The sequence below is a fragment of the Protopterus annectens genome, chromosome 4.part0 (assembly GCF_019279795.1).
Source record: "Protopterus annectens isolate FY-2018-M chromosome 4.part0, PAN1.0, whole genome shotgun sequence".
Classification (NCBI taxonomy): domain Eukaryota; kingdom Metazoa; phylum Chordata; order Ceratodontiformes; family Protopteridae; genus Protopterus; species Protopterus annectens.
In genome coordinates, this window is record NC_056733.1 from 56,580,605 (window position 1) to 56,606,090 (window position 25,486).

At 42.7% G+C, this 25,486-nt stretch overlaps 1 protein-coding gene across 1 annotated transcript in view; it reads left to right on the top strand.

The window, feature by feature from the left end:
- RPTOR (regulatory associated protein of MTOR complex 1) overlaps positions 1–25,486 on the top strand; it is a 5,042,670-nt gene that overhangs the window by 1,163,753 nt on the left and 3,853,431 nt on the right. Inside the window, exon 4 of the mRNA XM_044068087.1 lies at positions 10,114–10,272. Coding sequence (XP_043924022.1) covers positions 10,114–10,272 — 159 coding nt within the window. The remainder of the gene's footprint in view (positions 1–10,113; positions 10,273–25,486) is intronic.

Here is a 25,486-nt window from a genome sequence, read left to right on the forward strand (position 1 = left end):
AAAATTGGTCCTTTCCAGACTCCTCAAAATCTCAGAGAGGCAGGAATAGACGCTCTAGAGGCAGAAATCAATCCAGAGGAGGTGCCTATAGAGGACGCCAGTGGCAAGGCAATAACCAGAGAGGCACAGACACAACCACTGCCACTGCAACAGGACAATCACAGTGACTTGGCTCTGACACCGCCTACCAGGGAGCAAATAGCAGCACCTTTAGGCGGAAAGTTAGCCTTATTTTCAAAAAATTGGCACTATATCACAAAAGACAAGTGAATTTTGCAAACCATAGACCAAGGCTACAGGTTCCACTTCCACACCTTACCAGTAAAAAGAGGAATGCCAAACCTACCTCCAAATCAAAAAACAGAAGCTCTAAAGCAGATAGCTCAATTAACAAAGATGAGAGCTGTGGAAAGTGTACCAATAACACAACAGGGCAAAGGATTCTACTCCAGACTCTTCCTAGTACCAAGAAAAGAGAAAAGTTGGAGACCTATTCTCGACCTGTCCGTCTTAAACACATACATCATTGTACCAAAATTCAAAATGCTGACCCTACAGCAACTTCTTCCCATGCTGGGCAAGGAGTGTTGGCTGGTAACTCTAGATCTCAAGGAGGCATACCTGCACGTCCCCATACGACCAAATTGCAGAAGATACCTCAGATTTCTTGCAGGATCAGAGCATTATCAATTCTCAGCATTGCCCTTTGGCTTATCTACTGCGCCCAGAGTATTCACAAAATGCCTGGCATCAGTAATCGCTCATTGCAGGCTACAGGGAATCCAAATTTATCCATACCTGGACGACTGCCTGTTACAAGCGGACAACAAAAGCAAGCTGACAACAGATTTACAAAGAGTCATTTGCTTACTACAAGCCCTGGGATACACAGTCAATTTAAAAAAGTCAAGACTGATTCCATCCCAGACAAGAACATTCTTGGGTGCGGAATTGGACACAGTAAAACAAATGGCATTCCTAACTGCAGAAAAACAAGCACAACTCCCTCTTTACTTCTTGGCATTAACAAAGCAGCACAAACTAACAGCAAGAAAAGTACTGCAGGCCTTGGGCTTCATGGCATCATGCATAATCCTGGTCCCCATGCCAGACTGCATATGAGAAAACTACAGTGGTACCTAAAGAATTTATGGTCTCAACACAGGCACAGCTTAGAAACCAAATCCCACTAATCCCATGCCTGAAACAAGAGTTCCTATGGTGGGCTCAAGCATGCCAGTCAAACCCAGGCTTGCCCTTCCACAACTTTCAAGCAAACCAAACCATCACAACGGACCTCAGACCTAGGCTGGGGCACATGTTGGACAAGTGCATACAAGGATTGTGGACTCCAGACCAGCTGCACCTGCACATAAACCAAAAAGAAATGCTGGCAGTAAAACTAGCAATCCAGACATTCAAACCATTCCTCAAAGAAGGCCATTTAATGATAAGGACAGACAACACCACAGTCATGTGGTACATCAACAAACAGGGAGGCACTCATTCATACCCCCTATGCAGAATGACTCTGGACCTTTGGAATATGGCTCTGAGCTACAACATCCAGTTACAGGCAATATTTGTGCCGGGAAAAGAAAACACCCTAGCAGACATGTTAAGCAGAACCACCTCGGATGCTCACGAATGGATGCTACACCCGGACATCTTCAAGGCCATCACAAAGAAATGGGGAATAGCACAAATAGACCTGTTCGCATCCCCACTCAATCACCAGCTCAAAAAATTCTGCACAAGGACATGCCACCCACTAGCATTGAAGGTGGACTCCCTATCCTTCAGTTGGAAAGGCCTGACAGCATATGCATTTCCACCTCTTCCTTTGCACAAGGTACTACTGAAAATCAAAGAGGAACGTCCAAGGATAATTCTGATAGCTCCGAATTGGCCAAGACAACACTGGTATCCTTTGCTGAGGAGCATGTCTCAGGGGAGAATGTGGCCAATACCCCTGATGCCTTTGATGTTAACTCAGAACAACTACAACATCATGCACCCAAACCTAAAAACCTTGCAACTGACTGCCTGGAACATCACATAACAGCAACTAACCCAGACTTATCCCAAAGGGTTAAAGACATTATCCTTGAAGCCCAGACCTTCAACAAGAAGGAACTATGCAGGAAAATGGAAAAGGTTTGTCATTTGGAGTACTGAAAGAGGAAAAGATGTCTCGAACATAGATATTGCTAACATCCTGGAGTACTTGGCAGAGCTTCTACATACGGGCCTGTCCTATTCCTCCATCAAGATACATGCATCAGCTATTTCCGCAGAATACAGCTTGATCCACCTGTCTTTTCATCCTCTACTCAGGCAATTCCTCAGAGGGATCAAGAATGTAAAACCTCCTAGGAAACCACCATTACCAGCATGGGACTTGAACTTTGTGCTAGAAAAATTGACACTCCCTCCATTTGAACCAGCAGCAACAGCAGATCTGCAACACCTATCATGGAAAACTGCTTTCCTACTGGCAATTACTTCAGCAAGAAGGGTTTCGGAACTACAGGCCTTAATGGCAGTACAACCCTTCCTAATCTTCCATCAAGATAGAGTGTCCATGAGAACTAATTCTACATTTATGCCTAAGGTGGTATCCAGAGTGTCTTTAAACCAGGCAATCCACCTACCTACCTTCTTTCCCAATCCACAGAACAGGGGGTAAAGGCTGCTGCATACCTTGGATGTACATAGACAGTTACGCTACTACCTGGACAGAACCAAAAGTAACAGAAAAACTGACCAGCTTTTAGTAGCCTATGCAACAGGAAGGGAAGGAAAAGCAATTTCCAAACAGACAATCTCCAAATGGATAGGAAATTGCATAAGATTCTGTTACTCCTACCATGGAAAACCAGTTCCACAGAACATAAGACCTCATTCTACAAGGGCTACAGCCACTACCACAGCTTTCTTACGAGGAGTGGCAACCAAGGACATTATGTAGGCGGCTACTTGGACCTCCGTGCATACATTTGCCAAGCATTATAATTTACCTCTATACTCTAGATCCCGAGCAGGGTTTGCCACTGCTGTATTGCAAGGGATCCTAACTACACCATAATTCTTCTTCCTCCTCCCCTAGTTTGGCTATGGTATTCTACCCATTTGTTATGACTGCAGATGCATCCTTGAAGGACATAGTACAGTTTTGTACCTACCATAAATGTAGATGTCCGAACAGGATAGCATCTGCAGTCAGGATTACCCACCCTCCTTCCCCTCTGTGGTACTCCTAGGGTATTTACCCTCCTAATAGCTAGCTGGGGGGGAGTCTCTTATGGTGTATTTGTTTGTATATATGTACATACATGCTTATTTTTTGTGTTTGCCTTCTACTATTTTGGAAACATTGGCATTTATCCAAAATTTAGTTTTCCAAGAGGGCAACTGGCATCTGGGGCAAGAAACACTGAGGAAAATGGCATCGGCTGATGCCTTTATACCCGAAGACCAGCAGAGATGACGTCGGGTGAAGTGCGACACCAGCCGAGGCCAGACCCAGACTTTGGAATCCGGCCGACCGAAGGGCTGCCTGACGACAGGACAACCCATTTGTTAGGACTGCAGATGCTATCCTGTTCGGACATCTACATTTATGGTAGGTACAAAACTGTACTTTGTGTGCACTTACCATAAATGTAGATGTTCCAGTGTATTCACTGTTGCAGTCCAGGTTACCCGCCATCCCCCCTTTTCTTCTGATGGAACCTATCTTTCCTTCTCTGATTTATACAATCTATGTGGTGTATTTGTTTGTGGATGAAGGTAAAGTTTATATTGCTACATCTTACTTTATATATAGATATAAATTTTGACTACCCTTTTTGGGGTACCTCACATCTGGGGCAAGAAAAACTAAAGAAAATGGCGTCTGCTGCTTCTTTTATACCCCTGACGACCTGACGTCAGGGAAGGGGAGACGACAGCCGACGCAGGACCCAAGACTTTGGAATTCAGGCCGACTGAGGGCAACCTGCCAGCAGGATTACCCAAATGTAATGACTGCAACAGTGAATACACTCTAACATCTACATTTATGGTAAGTGTACACAACTGTACTTTCTGCGTTTTTCCTCATTACAACGTTTTTTCACTCCTATGTTTTGCACTGTAACATAATACTTTGTGATTTAAAATGTCTGTAGTTGATTTTTGAAAGATTGTGATTGTGGAGCTTTTCTTCCTATGCCTCAGCTGAAAATGGTCACTTTCTGGTCCAATTGGTATTTACCAGTAAACATAGATAAACTTTAATCAGATGCTAGGTAACTGCATTTTTAAGGGAGAATGGATAGTCCCTGTCTAGTGACACACCATTAATTAGCTGAGCAATTTCATACAGCTACCCTTCAGAAAACGTGATAATTCTGAAGTTTTAACTAAAGTTAAGAATTATTTTCATTGTTCATTTTTAAAATCTTTGCTTTTTTAATGTAGATATTGTCCACAGTTTGCCCATAGTTTCTCCTGTTATAAGTTGCCCTTCACTGTACTGATTTTTTCTGCACTTCATTTACTGAGCTTAGTGGTCCTGCCTTAACCTCAGCCAAGCTCAACCCAACCCATGTCTGGAGCTATTGAAAATATCAATGATGGTGCTACAGTGTCTACTGCTGCTGGGTAGTGTGCCTTAACCCCCTTCCACCCAGTGGAAGCCTTGCAAGCCCAGCCATTGTTGCCTACAAGGAGGTGCATGTGCAAATCTGCACGTGTGCAGACTCTCGACCCAAGCGGTGCACTGCTTGCAGTGAAGAGCTCTCCCAGCTATTAATGCTGCTTTTGCAGTGAGCCTCAATAGCATCTCTTCTCCCAGGGTGGTGAGCTGGCATCAGCCAGTCACTTCCACCTCCCAAATCTGGTCCTTCCAGAGTCAGTGCCTGTAATCAAATCTGGGTTGACCAGGGTTCAGTAACGGTTTTATCCCTCTGTGCTACAGGGCCAGATTTGCTACATTATTTTTAATACCAAATACTTTCAGACCAATTAAATTATGTAGCAGACTGAGTAATATGTTTGAGCTCTGTGAGAAATGGTAGCAGATGGAGCTGCATCCTAATAAAGATTGAGTGAATGACAAAGTGGTCATAAATCATTTTTAAGTGCAAGCCTTTTCCTCACTAAATGCACATGAATGTTCTTGATATATTTATATTGCAGGAAACTCAGTTAACCGGTGCTCAAGCAACCGGCAACAAAAATCAAAGTAGTACAATACATTATGAACAATTCAATTCAGTGTTCATGTGTTGCACTTTCTGTCCCCCCCGCCAGGCTTTTAATTATGTATTTCAATATTAAAATCAAATCAGTACATTGACTGAGAGTTTGCTGTATCTGCTGTTTCTTAAAAACCTTTGATATGCATTCCCAGAGCAGTGTGTCAATCATATTTTGTAGTGTCTAATTTAACAGGTGGCAGTTTACTGTAATTGGTGCTTTGATATTTATTTATTGCAAGTTGGTGATCTGAAACCGTTGTATGTGAAAACGTATTGGTTTTATGCTGTAAATAATGCATTTAATATAATATACCAAGTTTAGCAGTTTTAATATTTTGGGATTTCAAAATATGGTGAGATGTTCAGTCTAAGAATTAGATCTGATTCCATTGTTGAACTTTAGACGTATGCGCCATCTTGAAGTAATGTTTTATTTACTTATCAATCTGTCTGTCTGTTTATCCTTTTTGACCGGATTAGTCCCATTAAAGACACACAATTGTAAAATGCTTGTTTACCACATGTACAACCATCCCCCCACCAAAGAAAAACGTTTTGTTGTGCTGTTGCCTGCCAGGTAGCAGGAGAACCAGTTAATACCTCAATCCAGCATGCTGCTGTCCTCTTATTCTGTACCATGTTGATACAAGCACAGACACAAACTCCATTCCTTGTTAATTGTCGGCCACTGACCAAGTATGCACCTTGCCTTTTTCAGCTTTTGTTTGAGAAAGATGCATGATTTAGTTACTCCTCTTGCAGACTTGTTATTCTTCCATGGTGCTGTAAAAGTCATGTGACTAAGACCGGAAAGTTCTTGCCTGTAACGTGCATGCCATGCTTACACACAAGGCATCAGAAATATTCTCAATATTCTTAAACTGTAAACAAGTCCAAGAGGATAAGGTGCTCAAGCCAAGACCAATAAACAAAAAGAAGCACCAAGAAGCCGTATCCACCGCAAAGTAATGTTTAATAGGTTCCATGGCAATCACAATAAAATTTAAATGCTGGAACACAACCAGTTCGTTTTCATAACACAACTTTCTCAGAAAATGCTAACAATCAAATCCCTTCTCATTTATACCCTCACCTAGGGACCTAAACCTTGTCACCACAATAAACAGGACACGCTGGAGGGATAGATTCCTTTCCCAGAGACTTCCTATACTCTGGAACAAGCTACCCATCTATGTCAAGCAAAGTTCTTCATTAGCACTCGTCAAGAAAAATCTTGATAAGTGGATGGGAAATAGGAAAATACACCCCTGGGATCACTTCTGTGTCTCTGCTGGACGATGGCACAGGAAAATAACTTTCTTGGATGGCGTAAGCTATAGAATCTTGCTGGCTAGGTTTACGTAGGACCTTGGGCCGATAGCCTAGTACCTACCTATGAACCTATTACAGAAAATTTAAGTCATGTGATGTCAATTAAAAATGTTTAACCCCTTCTTAAAACAGAGAATCAAAAAAAATATACATGAACATAAAAGCAACATCCCTAGCAATCCTTTAAACTACATACAAATAGTAAAATGTTCCCGTACCATAAACACAAAAACTTTCATTCTCCACATAAAACATATTGTGAATAAATATAGTTAAAACAGTAAATCCTGAAATAAAAGTCATATGTTAAAATACTTCCTACAGTAAAATCATAGTCATGACTTAATGGTTAAAATTTTAGTTAGTGCTGAATAAACAATAATTGTTCAGATAAATAGTTGTAGTTCTAAAATCATTATAGTGTAAAATTCACAATTTCGCTGCCCTTAGTTTCAAAATAGGGGCTAGGGAGACCATGTCATTCAAACCTGGCCACTTGTTGGCTTCCAACACCAATTGCCAGTACACCTGTCTGTATTCTAACATGGTCTCCCAAGAACCACCCCTCCCATCCATAACCACTTCATCCATTACAAAAAAGTAAAGGAGGCACCCTCACAAATCTGTGTATGTTTATATAATGCATTTCTGGTGTTACCTCTCCTAACGTTGTAAAGATGTTCATAAATTCTTCTCTTTAGACATCTTTCAGTTTTACCTATATAAAAAGCTTCGCATTTTCTACAAGTTGCGATATAAACAAGCCCTTTGCTATCACAGTTGTAATAAGTCTTGGATGTTATGTGTTTATTCCTACTACTAACAATAATCTCAGAAACATTGCCAATAAATGAACATTGCTGACATGTTCCACACTTGAAGGTTCCCACTTTCCTAACAGGCTGACCCCCGTATTTATTTTCCATAAGATCCTTGATGCACCTACCTTTTCTAAAACTAAACTTTAATGGAGCGTCAAACTTTAAATTCAAATCAGATAGCTTAGAGAACCTATCCCATTCCCTTTGGACAATATGGGAATCTCTACTAAAATCCTCAATAAAAGCATTTCCATAAACAATATCATCCTCATTGCACATTCCCATTTATGTTGTGTCTGTGTCAATAGAGCATAAAATTAGTGCAAATCTTCCTTTCCTATGCTGAAGCACTTCTTCCTGAATTTCCTATATTAAAATCTCCGGATACCCTCGTCTAAAAACATATGTTTCAACAAGTCACATTCATCGTGGAAATCTTTGTCCTCAGAGGTCATTCTATTACCACGTACATATTGACCTTTCAGTATACCTTTTTTTCTGGAAATAGGGGTGGGCACTCTGAAAATGCAAAAATGAATTAACAGTACATCTCCTTCCTATGAACTTTTGATTCAAAACCATTGTTACCCTTTTGAATGTTAACATCTAAATAGTCAGTACTGTCATAAACTGTCTTGTAAGTAAATCTCAAAAATTCCGTACTATTGGAGATGTATTCAAAGAATTCCATAAATCTCTCCTCACTATCTGTCCAAAATAGACCAATATCATCCAAAAAACGTTTATATAGTGCCCAACTGTCCTTAAACCTCGAATTAAACATATATTTCTCTTCCCACCAGGCCATGACCTGTTAGAGTAGGTAAAACGTATGTGCAGTTATAAGCACCATATTGTCTAAGCATATCCGTGGTGGTGCAGCGGTAGCGTTGTTGCCTCACAGCAAGAGGTTCTCCCGTTCGATTTTCGGCTGGAGTGCAGGGAGTGCCTTCTGTGTGGAGTCTGCATGTCCTCCCCGCGGTTGGGTGGGCGTTCGAAAGACATGTGTAAATGGGCGTGCCTTGGTTGAACGTCGAGCTGGCACCTCGGCGTTCGTCAAAATCTACTGCCAATCATTAGTGGACCAGAGTTCCGCTGTGATGACCCCTAACCGGAAAAAGCCGAAAGGCAACAACAACATATGTGGAGTGACTCAAGGGTTTGACACAGAATAGTTTAACTTAAGGACTCTGACTGTGATTTTTTCTGATATTGTCTTGCTTGCTTCATCAGAATTTGTCAAGAGCAGGGACATTGCTTTTCCATTTTTTTTAATTTTTTGAATTCTAGTAAATAGTGAATTTGGACTGTGATTATTGGAAAAAAACATGGGATTTTTATGAAATTTGACACTTTTGGTCAGAGTACTCCTTCACCACAAGACATATTTCTGCTCATATTTATGACTGAAAATATTGTTAGCCTGCTTTGAGCGTTAATTGCATAGAATCTGTTTTAATTTTCAATAGATATGGATGCACAAAATTGACTGGACATTACACTGAAAGCTCATGGGTATAATTATTGATGCCATGTAATTAAGATGGATTTTTTTTTTGAAAGTTGTCACTCGTGTCTCCTCCTAAGATTGCTAGAGTTGTTTCTTCTGCACTTCAGTAGTTGACCATTGCAGAAAGTCACATGCAGGTTACAAAATATTCGAGTTCTGAAATCTGTATTGTTTAAAATAGTAAAATCCTTGTCCCATTCATTTAACACTTGCAGACTAATTACAGAACCTGTAAATTAAAATGAAATCTCAGAAGACAGCTCTGCGATTAAATAGATGAAGAACTTTTAATGACAATGCATTTAAAGACTAATCTACCCAGAAGTGCATCTGAAGTATATAAGATTCAGTAATAATATGTTCATGTATGTTTATTTTGAGCAGAGCAGATCTTGTAATTAGAAACGAAAGCTGCATCTTTTTAGGTTGTATGTATTTACTAGCTTGCTTAATTTTGGGCTAGGTAGACTGTATTGAGTATGCAATTGTAGCCTGTGAATTAAAAATCTAAAGTATCTTTTTAGCACATAAAATTCTAATTGATAAAGGGAATAAAAACATTAATCACAGGAAATTATGGGAACAGATCTTCAATGTTCTTCTGGCCTAACACATGACAATGTTTCAGACTTAAATACAAATAAGAGATCCCTTATTAAAAGATATCCATAGACCAAGAAATTGTCTCCTTTTTCCTACTCCTTGTTTTATTTCTTCTTGTTTTTCTCTTATCTCATAAGGTATATGCTTAATCACAACAACTCACACTGAATTAAACATTTTTTCCCCTGAATATTGAAAGCATCTATGTATATAATGTAAATAATATTGATTGATTGTCTTATTTTATGTTTATACTACCCTCAATGTATAACAACTGTTTACTGTGATGAAGTCTCACATCTATCTGTGCTATTATGTATGCTATTTTAGTTTAATGAAAAGAATAAATAAAAAGTATTGAAAAAAAAATCTAAAGTATAAACACTACTAAGTTATCAGCATCTGTGCATGAATGAATGTGTTTTGTCCTGCAGTTTTGCATGTAAATAAGTGTTTGTTTTGCGGTTTCATTTTATTGTTTAAATTAGTAAAGGTGGGTTAGCAGCCACTCTTTTATTATGGGCAGCTTTATGATCACTGTTTTTTTTTTTACTGGATGTTCCAGAAATTTCTTAACATTTTTTTAAATGTTTAATTTTAGGCACGCTACAAGCAGAGTCTGGACCCTACTGTTGATGAGGTGAAGAAACTTTGTACATCCTTGCGCAGAAATGCAAAGGAAGAGCGAGTCCTTTTCCACTATAACGGTCATGGGGTTCCAAGGCCAACAGTGAATGGAGAAATTTGGGTTTTCAACAAGGTGGGTACCAAAAATACACTTTTTGGTTATTGTAGGGTTGTTTAAAAAGAAGCCCACTGATTACCCCAACTTACTTTCAGACTTTTAAAGTACATTAGCCCTTAAGTTGTCAGTATGGTATATTTGCATACTTATCCACTTCTAGAACAGAAGACTGCACGTTCTGGTCCCAGGTTGAGATGGATGCTATACCTGAAATACTGACCCCTCTGTGCAGCATTTGGGAGTTGGTGTGCTGAGGTTTATGCTAATAGCCAAAGATAGTTTTCATTTTGATGTCTGTGTTGTCCTGTTTTGTGTGCCAGTGGAAGTAAAAAAAAATCCAGTCTAGTACTCCATGCTTAAACACCTTTATTAAATTATCACTTAAGACATAGGCAAACATACATTAATGCTGTTGTTGTTGATGTCTTTCGGCTTTTCCCAGTTAGGGGTCGCCACAGCGGAACTCCGGTCCGCTAATGATTGGCAGTTGATTTTTACGTGCTGAGTTGCCAGCCCTAATGCACAACCTTCAACAAAGGTACGCCCATTCACGCATGTCTCCACGCAGAAGACGCTCTAGCTGAGAGTCGAACCGGTCAGCATCTTACTGTGAGCCGACAACGCTACCACAGCACCACCAAAAAAAAATCATATTAGGTTTCTAGTTACATTCATTACACATCACATATGTTATTTTTTTTATAACTGTCATCAGTACTCCTCTAGAACATTATTCTGTACATATTGTTCCTAGGCAAACATACATTAATAGAAAAGAAAACAAATCATATTAGCATTTTTTCCATTTACATACAGTATATATCACATATGGTTTCTTTCTTTTATAGTATCATTGGTCCAATATTACATAAATTGAACAGTTCCTGCCTTCCCTTAAACTGCTGTCTTCCTCTTGAACATTTCTGCGTGTTTTGTCCCCCGCAGTTTCCATTTGTTTCTGTGTAATTTACTTCTTCCCTTTTCTAAAGATTCCACTTAGTTATTGTGTCTCTTAAATATTCACTACATCAGATACAGTTTGTTTAGATTTTGATTGCCATTTTCTACTAATTAATTTTTTTTGGCAGCCAACAGAATTAAACTTAACAAGGTCTTACTGTGTCTAGGCAATTCAGATAAAGTGTCCTAGCTCAAAAGAACCATTTCCTTAGTTATAGCCATTTGTTCATCCAATATTTTTTTTTTTACAGAGTGCTCTGTAGGAAATTTTTAAACTTTACCACCTCATTACTCCCAAACATATGTTTCCACTTAACTATTTCTTCCTGATCATACCCTCCAACATTTGCTGTCTAGCAAGGAAAAATACTTTGAAGTCTGCTTGGGATATCAAAATACTTATGCAAACAGTTTTAAGCAAAGATCCCAAGCCTTCTGGACTTTATGTATTTGGGAGCCGTACGTATGTCCTCCCTTTGTTCTGTTGTAACTTGCTTTTGAGTCTTTCTTCCCAATCATTTCTGACGTCCTCTGATTCTTAATAGTTATCATACAATATTTTATTTGTCTTACTAATTATTCCGTTTTTTTAGCAGAGGTTTCTGTTCTAGATTTAATGAAAAACTCCATCAGAGTAGGTCTTTCACTTATAATTCTCTTATGCCTTTCTCTTTTCCTATAATCCAATCTAGTACTTGATTTAAAAAAAAAAAAAAGGAATTTCCTTGGTATCTTGACTAACACGTCCTTTACATTAAAACTGTTGTATACTTTTTCCAGGCTTTGAAACAGTGCAGGTTGGTTATTGCCATTAATCTTTCCATTCACGTCTCTTCACAGTGAGTCCTCCCATTGTTTCTGTGTGTAAATAGTCTATAAAGTTAATTCCTCCTCTTAGACCAAGTTTAGGGAATGATTAAAGATTTTCGTCTTCTTGGTGGGGGTGGGGGGTATGGTTGTGGGCGATTGCCATCTACTTTTATTCATGGAAATTAAAAGGTGGAAGACTCCTCCTGTTCCTTAACTGAGCATCTTCCTCTAGTAGTTTCATCTGCTTCCTAAGACTTCTGCCATCCTGCAGACCAGCCTCTCCCCCATAATACATACACTACATTAACCATGCCTTTTCATTAATTGCCACAAACTCCGAGAATCCCCCATCACCATATACATATACCTAAAAGAAAGTAAATTTTTTCCCAAATTTTGTTCAGAACTTAAGCTTTTAACTTACCCTGATACATGTAACTATTTTACCCCATTTCTAACATAAATGTAGCTGCTGTTTTACCCTATCTCTAATTTAATTTAAACTGCTTTTCCCTCCTCCATGTCCTGCTCCTGTTTTTTTGTCTGCAAGCTACCTCCATTTATAGTCAACCTCCTATGTATCTCGTTCATGATTTCTTTCAACCTACTCCTCTCTTCTTTTCTTCAACTGTTTATTTTACTGCCCTAACCTTCTCTCCTCCTTTAATTCCCTACTCTTTTCTGTCTCATCTCCAGTTCTGTTTGTATATATTGCATATAAACATTAAACAGTGTTACTGCATAGTAATGCAAGTTGCATGTAATCCTGCCTTTTGTTATTTACCATTGCTTTTGTGCAGTTTTGCCTCTCTTATATCTCTCTCTGTTTTGCCTTTATCCCAGGGATGCCAATGTGCAAGGTGGACCAGTGTCATCTTGGGTTAAAAAAAAAATAAAATAAAAATACCAGATGATTCTTAAGTGTTACCAGAAAAGGGCTGACTTTGACATTTGGTCACAGATATTTTATCTGAATGTTGTTTGCTTATGTTTTTATTTTGTGCTCATCTGCTGCAGCTTGATTTTCCACCAGTATTATTTGGCAGTTCCTTTTCAGTTGTCTGCCCAGCAGTGGAGCCTAATCACACAAAAGCACAATAGAAATCTCCTACAAAGGCATTGTTTTTAGAATGTGAAAAGAAAATATAGCCTTTGACCAGAAGTAGAAAACAGGACATCTACCAAGCCATGTTGTTTTTGTTACCTGTGGACCATCAAAGAGATACTGTGCACATGGGCTGTGTGTTGACTTTTAAACAAATCCTTTTCCCATTCAGTTAGGAAACCCTCCTACCATATGTTTGTCAAATTGAGCATGTCCACAAATACAACTGCAGTAACAAACCGTTGCTAAAGCATTGGTTTTATTATGAGATATGATGGGAAAAGGTAGGCCTTTGACTGAGATTTTAACCCAGGCCCTCCCGCAGTCTATCCTGATGCCATTGCCTATGGACTATAGAAGAACCACTGTGCAGCCATTCTCGACCCTGTTCTTTCGGCAAAGTCCTTTCCCTTTTCAGCTATGAAACCTCTAGCAAGTTAAAAAAAATAAAATGAATAGTAGCAAGTTTTTTAAAGGTAAGGTTACATACCTACACATGCACAAATGCAGAAGAAAACCACTTCTAAAGCACTGTTTTTATCTTGGAATATGAAAGAAAACTTTAGGCGTGTGACTGGAAGTTGAGCCAAGGATCTCTGGCACACACCATGTTGTTGCTTCTGGACCATCTGAGAAGCATTGTGCAGCTAGTTTGCGAGATGTCTCTTAAGCAGATTCCTTTCAACTAGGAAACTCCTGGTTGTTGTTTTTATGATCAGATTACACACCCACACAAAGTAGATGGAGTTTGGTAAGGCATTGTTTAAATGGTACAATATGAAGGGAAGCGTTGGTCCTTTGACTGTGACTTGACCCCAGGACCTCCATCAATCTTTATTGTTTTTACGGCCTGTTGACCATCAAAGAGCCACTGTACAGCTAAATGTAGAATCAAAATTTTTGTGTCTGTGGTATTTTACATCGATTAATCTTCTTGAAGAAAATATGCCAACTTTTTTGTTGTAGTATGACAGTGGAGAATAGAGGATAGCATGGCTATGTCGTGTATACATCCCATCTCTTGAGTGAGATGAGAAACCAGAAAGTACTGGACGATATTCTTACTTTGTTTTAGGTTCTTAGTTGTGTGAAGCTTAGTTCACATTACCTCACCATTCGTCTTATTTTTATAATGACTATTTTTAAATGGTACAGCGATATTTGCTGCAGTTTTCATTTCTTATAAACTGTACAGTCATATACTGTTGCATTTTTCATTCTTGTATTTTTGTAGTTCTGTATTTGTATACTTTAATTTTATAAGTTTTGTATTTTTCTGGAGCTTTTCTCCCATGGCCAATACTGAAACTTGTTTTCTGTCCATTTGGACTTGCCTGGAAAAACAAAAAACGAAACTATGGATCTGAAGTAGGATATTCATTTGTCTGCAACCTGTGGGTTATGGATCCGATATCGGATCCGAACCGGCATGGTTTTCCAGCTATGGATCCAAGCTCTCAGCTCCTCCCCTCACCCATAATGCCCTGCTCTACCCTCATGACCTCAGATCTTGTTTGCCGCGCTGGTAACTGGATGTGGGTACATAGCTCTCAGCTAAGTGAACTCTTTTCTTGTTTAAAAACAGAAAATTTTTTGATTCTTTAACTAAATTTGTGTGAAAGTAGTAGGTTTCCCTTTAATATAGACTGTTTTGAGTTTATTTTAAGTTAAAGTAATAATTTTTATTCCCTCCCTCGCTGCGTAGAGTGTGTGTGTAGGCCTGTGTGTTTTTTTTGTTGTTTAAGTTACTTTCTGTAACTTTAGGTTTTATAGATTATGGCTGAACAGCCTAAATCTATATTTTCAATGCTCGAGTGTGGCCATAAGCTCTCACCGCTGATGGCCACACTCGGTGTGTTAGTGTCTTGGGGTTGAACACCTCACATCTGGTTGTTCCATTTGTGCAGGGTTCAACCCGAGGGCACTGAGGGAGCGGAGAACCAAGCTGGTCTTGGCGGGTCTTTTACCGCCGGACTCGGCCCGCCTCCGCTCCTTCGGGACTACTGTTTCTGCAGTTGTTCCCCTGTGGCACCCTCCTGCTCCTGGGACTCAAACTCCCGCTTCTGGAGAGGAGAGGGATGCAGCTAAAGGACCGGAGGAGAAGCACCACAAGCGGCGGCCGAGACCTCTGTTTCGGCCCGCCAGCCAAGCGGCTTCTCCCGGCTCCGTCGGTTCGGTCTCCTCCTTCTCGGCTCCGGTCCCCTGTGTGCTTCTCACCGGGTCCTGAGGAGGAGGAGACCCGATCTCCGTCGAGGCTATCGAGGAGGCACTCCAGGCCTACCTCGGTAGCCTCTTCGAGATCTACCCATAGCCTTTCTGATGCTGATCTGGACCGGATGATGAGAAGGTTCATCCAGGCCCAGATGCAGATGGGAGTGCTCTTGCCTCCCCTCGGGAGCTCAACACCCTTTTTTAAGCCTATTGCTCCTTCTCCGACCCGCTATCCGGGTTCGGAGCAACTGGAGCCGAGCAGCCGAGCCGGGAAGGTCGGAGCCGATAGTACTTGGTACCGGATCCGACCCTGCCCTCAGTGCGTCGGACCCGATCTCGGAGCCTGGATCCGAGCCTCGGATCCGGGGATCAGTGCTCGCCGGCGCCGTCTGTGTCGGAGCGCACTGTCCCCGGATCCGAGTGCCCGGCGCCGGCTCCGATCCACTCTTCGGATCCGAGGGGAGCCGATTGTCGGATCCTTTGGTCGAGGTCGGCTCCCCTTCGGCTTTTGATGTAGTGGAGAGGGCTCTGTTGAGGGTCTCCGGACCCCGGCACTTGCTTCGGCTCCGTCCAGCGCTCCCTCTGCACTGGGCCAGGCTTCCACCATCCGGCCCCTGGGACAGCCCGTTTCTGTGCCCCAAGTTGCTCCCATGGAGCAAATTGCTGCTGCGAGGACTCCTCTGACAGCCCCCAGAGGAGGCCCTCGCAAGCATACGCAAAGGAGGCACATTGACTCCCCGAGTCTCTCACTGAAGACACGGACTTGGAGGAAGGGAAGGCTCCCCACGGTCACCCCGAGGATGTCTCCTTGGAGACATCATGGAAATGCTCCGTATTAGGGGGTGGTCTGCCCCAAGTCTTCCTCGACGAGTCCGTGTTCTTGGAGGCATTGAAACGGGCCCGTCTACCTCTTGGGTGTCCCCTGCCGACCCCTGGTGGACCTTATTACCACCAGGGCGTGGAAGGAACCGGACACCGTGGAGCCAATTCCCAAAAGACCGGATAGGATCCTTAGTCCGCCTCCGACAGGACCCATTGGAGTAAGGGGCCTCCTGTAGATGCCATGTTGATGGCGGCGGCCACAAAGAGGGAACTGGCTCAGGAGAGTCCCTCAGTCCACCCACCGAGCAAGGAGTCTCGGATGATGGACCGCTTGGGGAAGCGGATGTTCAGTTCGGCGACCTTCTCGGTAAGGGCGCTGAACTATTTGGCACATGTTATTCGGATGCAGCGAGATCTTATTAAGGAATACGCTGCATCCCCTGAGTCCATTTCGGAGGAGGACAGAGTTCTGCACTCCACCAAAATGGCCACTCTTAGGTCAGTCACAAATACTTCTATGCGGCTACTCTCCCATGCAGCGGGCGCCGCTAGAGCTGCGGGACAGGACTGGTCACTAGACGCCAGGCCTGGCTCCGTCACTGCGATTTTTCTGAGCCCTTCAAGGCGTCGTGCGAACGCCCTTTGATGGTTCTGCTCTGTTTGGCAAGACCGTTCGAGACGTTGACCCAGAGCGAGAAGGACGGAAGACGCTGTCTGCCGTCGGAATCCGCTTCTCTGCACCCCAGAGGCCCTATTCTAGGAACCAAAAGGGTCAGAAGAAGATGTGGTTCAGGAAGTCGCAGCAGTCCCAGCCTGCTCCGGACAACCAGTCCTTCCGTGGCAGAGGAGGACAGGGAGGACGCCGCCCTAGAGGCAGAGGGGCTCCCAGAAACTTCAGGTCCAGGGAACCTTTCTCTGAACGGCCGCGCAGCAACCCTGAGGGTTGCCCGACTGCTCTACTCTGGAGGCAGTCGGGGGCGTTCGGGGCACCTAGCGGCATGGGAGTCCATAACATCGGACCGCTGGGTTCTCCAAATCATATCCAGGGATATCGCATTCCTTTCCTTCACCTTCCAAAGTTGAAGTCCCTCCCAGACGTTCCACCCGGTCAACGGGAGGCCGCTTTGGCAGAAATTGGCCATCTGCTAAAGAAAAGAGCCATCCAGCCCGTTCCCCAGACCAGATCGGATCAGGGTTCTACTCCAGATTCTTTTAGTGCCAAAAAGACGGGGAACTAAGACCAATCCTAGACCTCTCTCTCTTGAATCTGGCAGTCCCCAAAGAAAAATTCGAATGGTCACTCTGCAATCTATTCTCCCCTTCTGGGAGAAAATCACTGGATGTGCTCGATAGATCTCAAGGATGCGTACTACCACATCCTGATGGACAGGCGCCAGGAGGTTTCTCCGCTTCGGCTGGGAGCCAGTCACTACCAGTTCGGGTCCTTCCCTTTGGTCTCACCACAGCCCCCAGGGTGTTTACCAAAGTACTAGCAGTGGTAGCGGCCCACCTGAGGCTTCAGGGGTGCAGGTCTTTCCCTACCTGGACGACTGGCTCCTTACCGCCCCAACAAGGCATCTACTTCTCTTGGCGAGACTCCTTTCTCCATCTTGCTCCATTTCTGGGCATCACAATAAATACAAAAAGTCCAACCTGGCCCACACAGCTCTTAGATTTCATAGGGGCCAGACTAGACACAAGGAGTTCTGAGCCTTCCTCACTGCGGACAGAGTTCTAAATCTGCAGCTCCAGGTGCGGGCCATTCTCCATTCAAGTTCTGTTCCAGCGGAGTTGGTCCTGAGGGCTCTAGGGTCCATGGCTTCGGCTATAGCACTTCTTCCTCTTGCCAGGCTCAATATGCGCATTCTACAGTGGACGCTCTTAGTACAGTGGTCATACCTTGCTCTCCCATGCATCATCCCATAGCGATCAGCAAGGCTTGCAAGCGGTCCCTCTTGTGGTGGCTCCACTCCCGGATCTCCACAGGGTCGCCCATTTTGTGCTTCTCCCCTCTCGCCACGGTGACCACGGACGCCTCCGCCTCGGGTGGGGGCACTTTGCGGCCGGACAGTCCAAGGCACGTGGAGCGATTCAGAGACCTTACTGCATATCAATGTTCTAGAGATGAGAGCAGTGCTCTTAGCGTTGCTAGCACTTCAGGACTTTCTTCCCTTGGGAACAATTGCGATTCAATCGGACAATATGTCTGTTGTCTGGTACATCAACAAGCAAGCGGGAACAAGGTCTTACCCTCTTTGTCGAGAGGCCATGAGAGTTTGGGAATGGGCAATCTCCACCAATCGCTTTCTCATAGCAACGCACATTCCGGGTCGGTCCAACATCCTAGCGGACAAGCTCAGTCGCACCATTCTGACCCCTTACGAGTGGTCTCTCAATTGTCAAGTAGCGGAACGCATATTCGCACGGTGGGGAACCCTTCATGCGATCTTTTGCTTCTCCCTCAAACACCAAGTGCGACAGTTTTTCGCTCTAATACCTCCTCCCGGAGGTACCCCAAGAGACGCTCTGGTGCATGCTTGGCCGCCCGGTCTTCTGTATGCCTATCCACCCTTGCCTCTGATGCTACAAGTTCTTCAGAAAGCCTCTCGGGTGGGTTGCAGAATGATTCTCATTGCTCCATTCTGGCCTCGACAGATCTGGTTCCCCTTCCTAAGGTCTCACTCGGTGAATCCTCCTTGGATTCTAGATCCCATTCGGATCTGATATCCCATCCATCCTGCATTCCTCCTCCGAACCTGGACAACCTGAAGCTGACCGCTTGGCTGCTCCAGTTCCACTCTTGATAAGGACTCGGTATTTCTTCACCGGTAAAGGCTATTTTGGTGGCGGCTCATAAACCATCCACTAGAAAGGTTTACGAAGCAAATGGAAACGTTTCTCTGTGTGGGCGCGGCAAGGCCTAAATCCCTTCACGGTTCCTCTCCCTGTAGTGCTTGATTTTCTAACCTCTCTCTTTAATGATGGTGCCAGCAGTTCCACGGTCAAAGTTCAACTGGCGGCAATTTCTCACTATCACATTGGTCAAGAGTCTAATCCTCTTATGTCAGCCAAATTGTGCAAAACATTTCTTAAAGGTACTTTCCTTCTCAGGCCCCTATAAAACAAGCAGTTCCTCCTTGGGACCTTTCTTTGGTCCTACAGGCCTTGACCGCTCCCCTTCGAGCCAGCGCTACGGTGGATCTCAAATTCTTGTCCTACAAGACAGCCTTTTGGTAGCCATTACATCAGCCAAGAGAGTTTCTGAACTTCAAGCTTTATCAGCTAAACCTCCTTACTTGGTATTTCATCCGGACCGTGTCTCCTCAGGACCAACCCGTCCTTCCTTCCTAAAATCGCTTCTGAAGCAAACATCAATCAATCCATTAACCTCCCTGTTTTCTTCCTAAGTATGAAAACAAAGGTGAATATAAGCTACACTCACTAGATGTTCACAGGCAACTTAGATTTTATCTCAACAGGACAGCTGGTCATAGGCAATCCGACCAGCTGTTTATTTCCTTTGCAAAATTCAATTTGGGCAAGCCAATTTCTAAAGTTTCTCTGTCCCGCTGGATTTCACAGTGCATTTTATTGGCTTATCAAGCGTCAGGAAGGCCGCGACCGGGGTGTTCATGCCCATTCAACCCGGTCAGTATCTACCTCGGCAGCCTTCAAGGCTAGGATTCCTCTAGATGATATTTGTGCAGCAGCCACGTGGGCTTCATCTCATACATTTATTTCTCACTATAAGTTGGATCTTGCATCTAGGGGTAGAGCATCCTTTGGCTCCGCGGTGCTCCGGAATATCCTTCCATGATGGCGCCCAAGATTCAGGTAGCTGGGGACTCTGTCCCACAGGTTGCAGACAAATGAATATCCTACTTCAGATTTAGAAGTTATGTACTCACCATAACGTTCCATCTGAGTAGGTGTATTCATTTGTCTGCAACCATCCCGCCCTCCTATCCCCCTGGCCTTTCAGTTTCCTGCATATTCCTTGTTACCCTTTTTAGGGTATTGTTGCTTTGGCAAACTCGATCTGAGGTCATGAGGGTAGAGCAGGGCATTATGGGTGAGGGGAGGAGCTGAGAGCTTGGATCCATAGCTGGAAAACCATGCCGGTTCGGATCCGATATCGGATCCATAACCCACAGGTTGCAGACAAATGAATACACCTACTCAGATGGAACGTTATGGTGAGTACATAACTTCTAAATAACCTGTACAGTCACATTTATTGTTCTGAGCACTTTTGTCACTAGTCTTATCCGACTTCTTCAGAGATACAAAACTTAAAATAACACAGCCCTTAAATAATTACTAAAAATCACATACTGTCATTGCAAATTAACCAACTGAAAAAAAATCAATTAAAAATTAAAAAAAACGATATATTATGAACAATCGCATATATTAATATTTTGTTCATAAAATTAATAAAAATACTAAATATTTTACAATGCTAGTTCAGCTTTCAACCTCAAAATGCTGCTTATAGAAATTGTTTCATTCAGGCCTGGTGGAGGGGGACTGGCATTACATCTTAATTGCCACCTTAATTCTTTGTATTCCAGATGCAAATGTGCTGGACCTTCCCTGGGTCCTAGGTCAACCTTATCAACCGCTATAAACTTAAAATTATATGTAGGAAATTTTTTGATGTGTTTGGCTAAGGCATTTCTTTCGTCACCCTTTTGCATGTTATAAAGGTGTTGATATATCCTTTTCCTAAGTTTCTTTTTAGTTTTTCCAATATAAAAACTTTCACATTGTTGACACCTTGGTAGTCCCATCCATTGAAGGTGGGACTATAGTGTTAAACACTAAAGGGGATTTTAAGACCTACACTCTTAAGTGGCAGTGACGTTACAACCAGATGGGCTGACCTTTTTGAAAAAGGGCTCACTTTTGTTCCAGCTAGACCAGGAAGGATTGATGTATTAATGCAATTGAAGTTATATGTTAGAAGAATTAATTTATGGATGTACTTTGATAATGGAAGAAGGGTGCTCTATGCCCTCTGTAAACGTCCCAGTACTTTCAATCCCCCGCTTCATCCCCTGGTGAACATATTTGAAAAAATATGTGAAAATGATATCAGAAACTCTGTTTTGGAGAGGGGAAGAGTACCTTCCAACTTAGATATGGGACAGGACAAATTATTGAAGGACATCACAGGTATGAAACAAATAAGAATAATGAAATCAGATAAAAGTGAAGGCCTGGTAGTGATGGGATACCAACGACTATATTAATAGGATGTTTGCTGTTTTGTACACAGACACATATGAGGAGGTATCTGCTGTCCGGTTCGATTCTCAGCTAGAGCGTCTTCTGCGTGGAGACATGCGTGAATGGGCGTACCTTCGTTGAAGGTTGTGCGTCAGGGCTGGTAACTCGGCACGTAAAAATCAGCTACCAATCATTAGCGGACCGGAGTTCCGCTGTGGCGACCCGTAACCGGGAAAAGCCGAAAGACACAACAACAACACATATGAGGAGGTATCCATCAATGAGAAAAATATAGCTTACCAGAAAATAGAAGTTTTGTTCAAAGAATTGTTGAACAATGGGCACATTACTTTTTCTGGCATTGAATTTCTGCGTGTCAATTATCCCAGAACCCCCACCATTTTTGGGATACCCAAAATACACGAGTATTTTTTGGACCCCCCCCTTTAAGGCCAATAGTTGATCCAAAGGGGGTCTAAAATCTTCCCCTTGGCCAAATATGTGGATATTCATACCAAAGGAGTCCTGAATATCTTTATCTATGTATATAAAGATTCATGGGACGAGTTATCTAAAGTGTCTAATAAAATATATTCTGGTGACCTTTTATTTTTAACCAATGACGTGTGATTTATTCTCGGTCATCCCCATGATGAAGGAATAGAGCTACTTTATGATTTTTTATGTGACGACTCAGGTTTTGAGCAAGGAAAGGTGCTTACTATTAGAGCCCTTATGGAAGCTATTCTTGAAAATAACTTTTTGACCTTTGAGACCCAGCTCTTCTGGCAAGAGAAGGGGGTGGCAATGGGAGCAGCCTGTGCCCTGGCCTTTGCCAACATGGTGCTGGCACAGTGGGAGAATTTGGTAGTGTTCAAACCTGAATTTATGAAAAGTTGGTCCCTTTATGGTCATTTTTTTGGACGACATCATTATTTTTTGGACCGACAGTTAGGAAAGACTTGAGCACCATTTTCTTTACATTAATTCAAGTGCCATTTTTTTTTATATTCACAATGGAAGTTCAAGAAGAGTTTGTTCACTATCTAGATGTGACCATTTTCAAGGACAGGGTACCATGGGAGATTTAAATCTTCATTTACCAAAAACCTACATACTCCAACTTATTGCTTCATTTTGATGTCTGCCACCCCTGCCATCAAAAGAGGCCATTGGTCAAGGGCCAGCTAGTGAGATTAGCCCATATGGTGAGTGACAATGTTTTTGAACGAATGTTCTGCTTTAAGAGGATGTTGGAGAAAAGAGGTAGCCTGTCAAATGAAGAGATATGAAGGCACTTGGTTCCCCTAATTGGGGGGGGGGGGTTGAAAGTGGCTTGATGGTGAGTAATGGCAATTCAGAGTCCAACTTGAAAGTGGGGACTTCCAAAAAGCGTTAATTTTGCCCTATAACCTTCATTTGGGGGTATTAAAAAAGATCAGCCACAATTGGAACATCTTCAGAACTGAACCTGACTTGTTTGAAAAAGTAGGGTCAATACCCACCATTATATACCAGAAGTATTTATCTTTTAAATACCTTCTGGAAAGGGCTACAATTGGGGAAACTAGTGGAGTTATGATAGTGTGGTCAGTGCCCCCAGTGTAGCTACATTTTGGAAGGGACTGAGGTTTACAACCAGAATTGAGCAATTAAACTTGCCCATAAATTTTACTGTTTTAGCAAGGGGGTGGTTTACGCCTTAGCCAAACACATCATAAATTTCCTGCACATAATTTTAAGTTTATAACTGTTGATAAGGTTAACTTAGGACCCAGGGGAGGTCCAGCAGATTTATATCTGGAATATAAAAAAAACTAAGGTGGCAATCAGGATGTAATGCCAGTTCCCCCCTGGGCCTGAATGAAACAATTTCCATAAGTAGCATGTTGAGGTTAAAAGCTGAACTAGTGTTGTAAAATGTTATGTATTTTTATTAATTTTATGAACTAAACAATAATATATGGGATTGTTCATAGTAAGTATTTGTTTTTTTAATTTTTAATTGATTAATTTTTCAATTGGTTAATTTGGCAGTGAGATCATGTGATTTTGTGATTATTTAAGGGTTGTGTTATTTTAAGTTTTGTATCTCTGAAGAAGTCAGATAAGACTATTGACAAAAACGCTCAGAGCAGTAAAGGGGATTACGTATGAGTTACCCATAGTTTAACTGTTTTGTTTTAATAGCTTGAGTTGTGTTGTTGTAGTACTTTCTTGGTAAATGAATATAGGCACATACATAAGTACTTGTACTTATGTCTCCCTGGGACCACATGAAGCTGAAATGTACTGCAATACATGGTCATTGCATTGCATGGCTGTTGTGATGCATAGTGGAGTCTGTGTCAGACTAACATTGCAGACATTTAATTCCTGTTTGCATCTGCTACTGTCCTTGCTTTTGGTCTGGATAACGGTTGGGTCAATGGGAAAAGGAAGAACACAGTGGCCAGAAGTTGTTATACCTTATCTTTCAGGGTTGGGGATAGGCAGATGTGGTAGTTACCAGTACAGTAAGAATGTACTCCTACTTGTTGGTGCTCATATCATCAAAGAGGGGAACTTGCATACTGTCCATTACTGCATATGTTGCTCCTTTCTTCAGACAGAGTCTGTGTGTGTGTGGCAAGGGATCAAGGAGGATTGTACACAGGTGTTGCAAAGCATGATATTAATGTGGGCTTACTGTCCTCTCCCTTTGCGTTTATCTGATGTGCATTTTCTGCTTGTTTTCTGTTGAAGAAAAGTAGGAGGAAAGAGATGAACAATCTAGTCTAACCTGTCTGTGTAGTATCATTTTTTTTCCTGTTATCTGAGACCACCTTGAAGGACTTTATTTTAACTCCATTATCTGCTTGGATAGCAGCTGTTTTCTTGAAGAATATTTCCTAATGTCTAGGTTGAATTTTGCACTCTTAATCTGACAGTCAGGCCCTCTCACCTCTTCTCTAGCTTTATTGTTGAACTTACTGTGTTAGAAGTAGGATGTCCTTCAAGGATGCATCTGCAGTCCTAACATATGGGTTGTCCTGCCTCAGGCAGCCCTTCGGTCGGCCGGATTCCAAAGTCTGGGTCTGGCCTTGGCTGATGTCGCACTTCACCCGACGTCACAGCTGCTGGGGTATAAAGGCATCAGCCGACGCCATTTTCCTCAGTCTTTCTTGCTGCGTGGTGCCCGAAGCAGAAGCTGTTCGCAAGTGCCGGTCTTTCAGATCCAGAGATTTCTACTACCGAAGACTTCTAAAAAGTTAAGTACCCCGTTGGGGACTCTTTCTTGCCTCAGCCGATGTCAGACAAAGTAAATAATTGTTTAACTTGTGGGAAACAAATACCTCATAAGGATTTCCACTCTTACTGCCTTCCTTGCTTAGGCCCAGACCACGACATATCAGCTTGTCTAGCCTGTGCTTCCTTCAACCGACGGACACTTAGACGTCGGTCGGAGTTTGCAGAGGAGTTTTTTGGTCCCGCTTTTGCATACAAAATGCCGTCGGAGACTCCGACTACACAATTAGCTAAAAAGCGCAAGGAAAAGGACCGACACTCGCGGCCCACGGTTTCGGCTGAAACCACGGTTAGGCCAACCGCGAGTGTCTCGGTTTCGGCTGAAACTGAGTCCTCGGTTCTTCCTTCGGCCGAAAGCATGCCTCCGATAGCCGAGGCCTCACAGAGCATGGCTGAATCTGCTACTGAATTTACTGCTACAGAAGCAGGCTCCCAGGATTTGTCAGACACTATTCCTTTAGACATATCTACCCCTGCACGTGGGGCTGCTAGACCCCCTGCTTCTATGTCTATCAAGGCTTTTTCCAGGGCTAAAGCAGCTAAATCTTCTAAGGCATTACCTGCTAAAACTCCCTCACATAGGCCTACCTCTAGTTCCCAAATACTCAGCCTGGCTGAGGATCTCATTTCTTTGATCAGGGGATCCCAACCTCACCCAGACAGGGCCTCTCAGCCCCCTCCGGATAAGAGGCCTAGGACTGAACCCCCGGAACCTGTCTCTACAGACTATTCCTCGGATGACTCAGACATTTCAGACCCTCAGGAAGGCCCATATTCTCCTTATGAGGATTCTGATGCAGA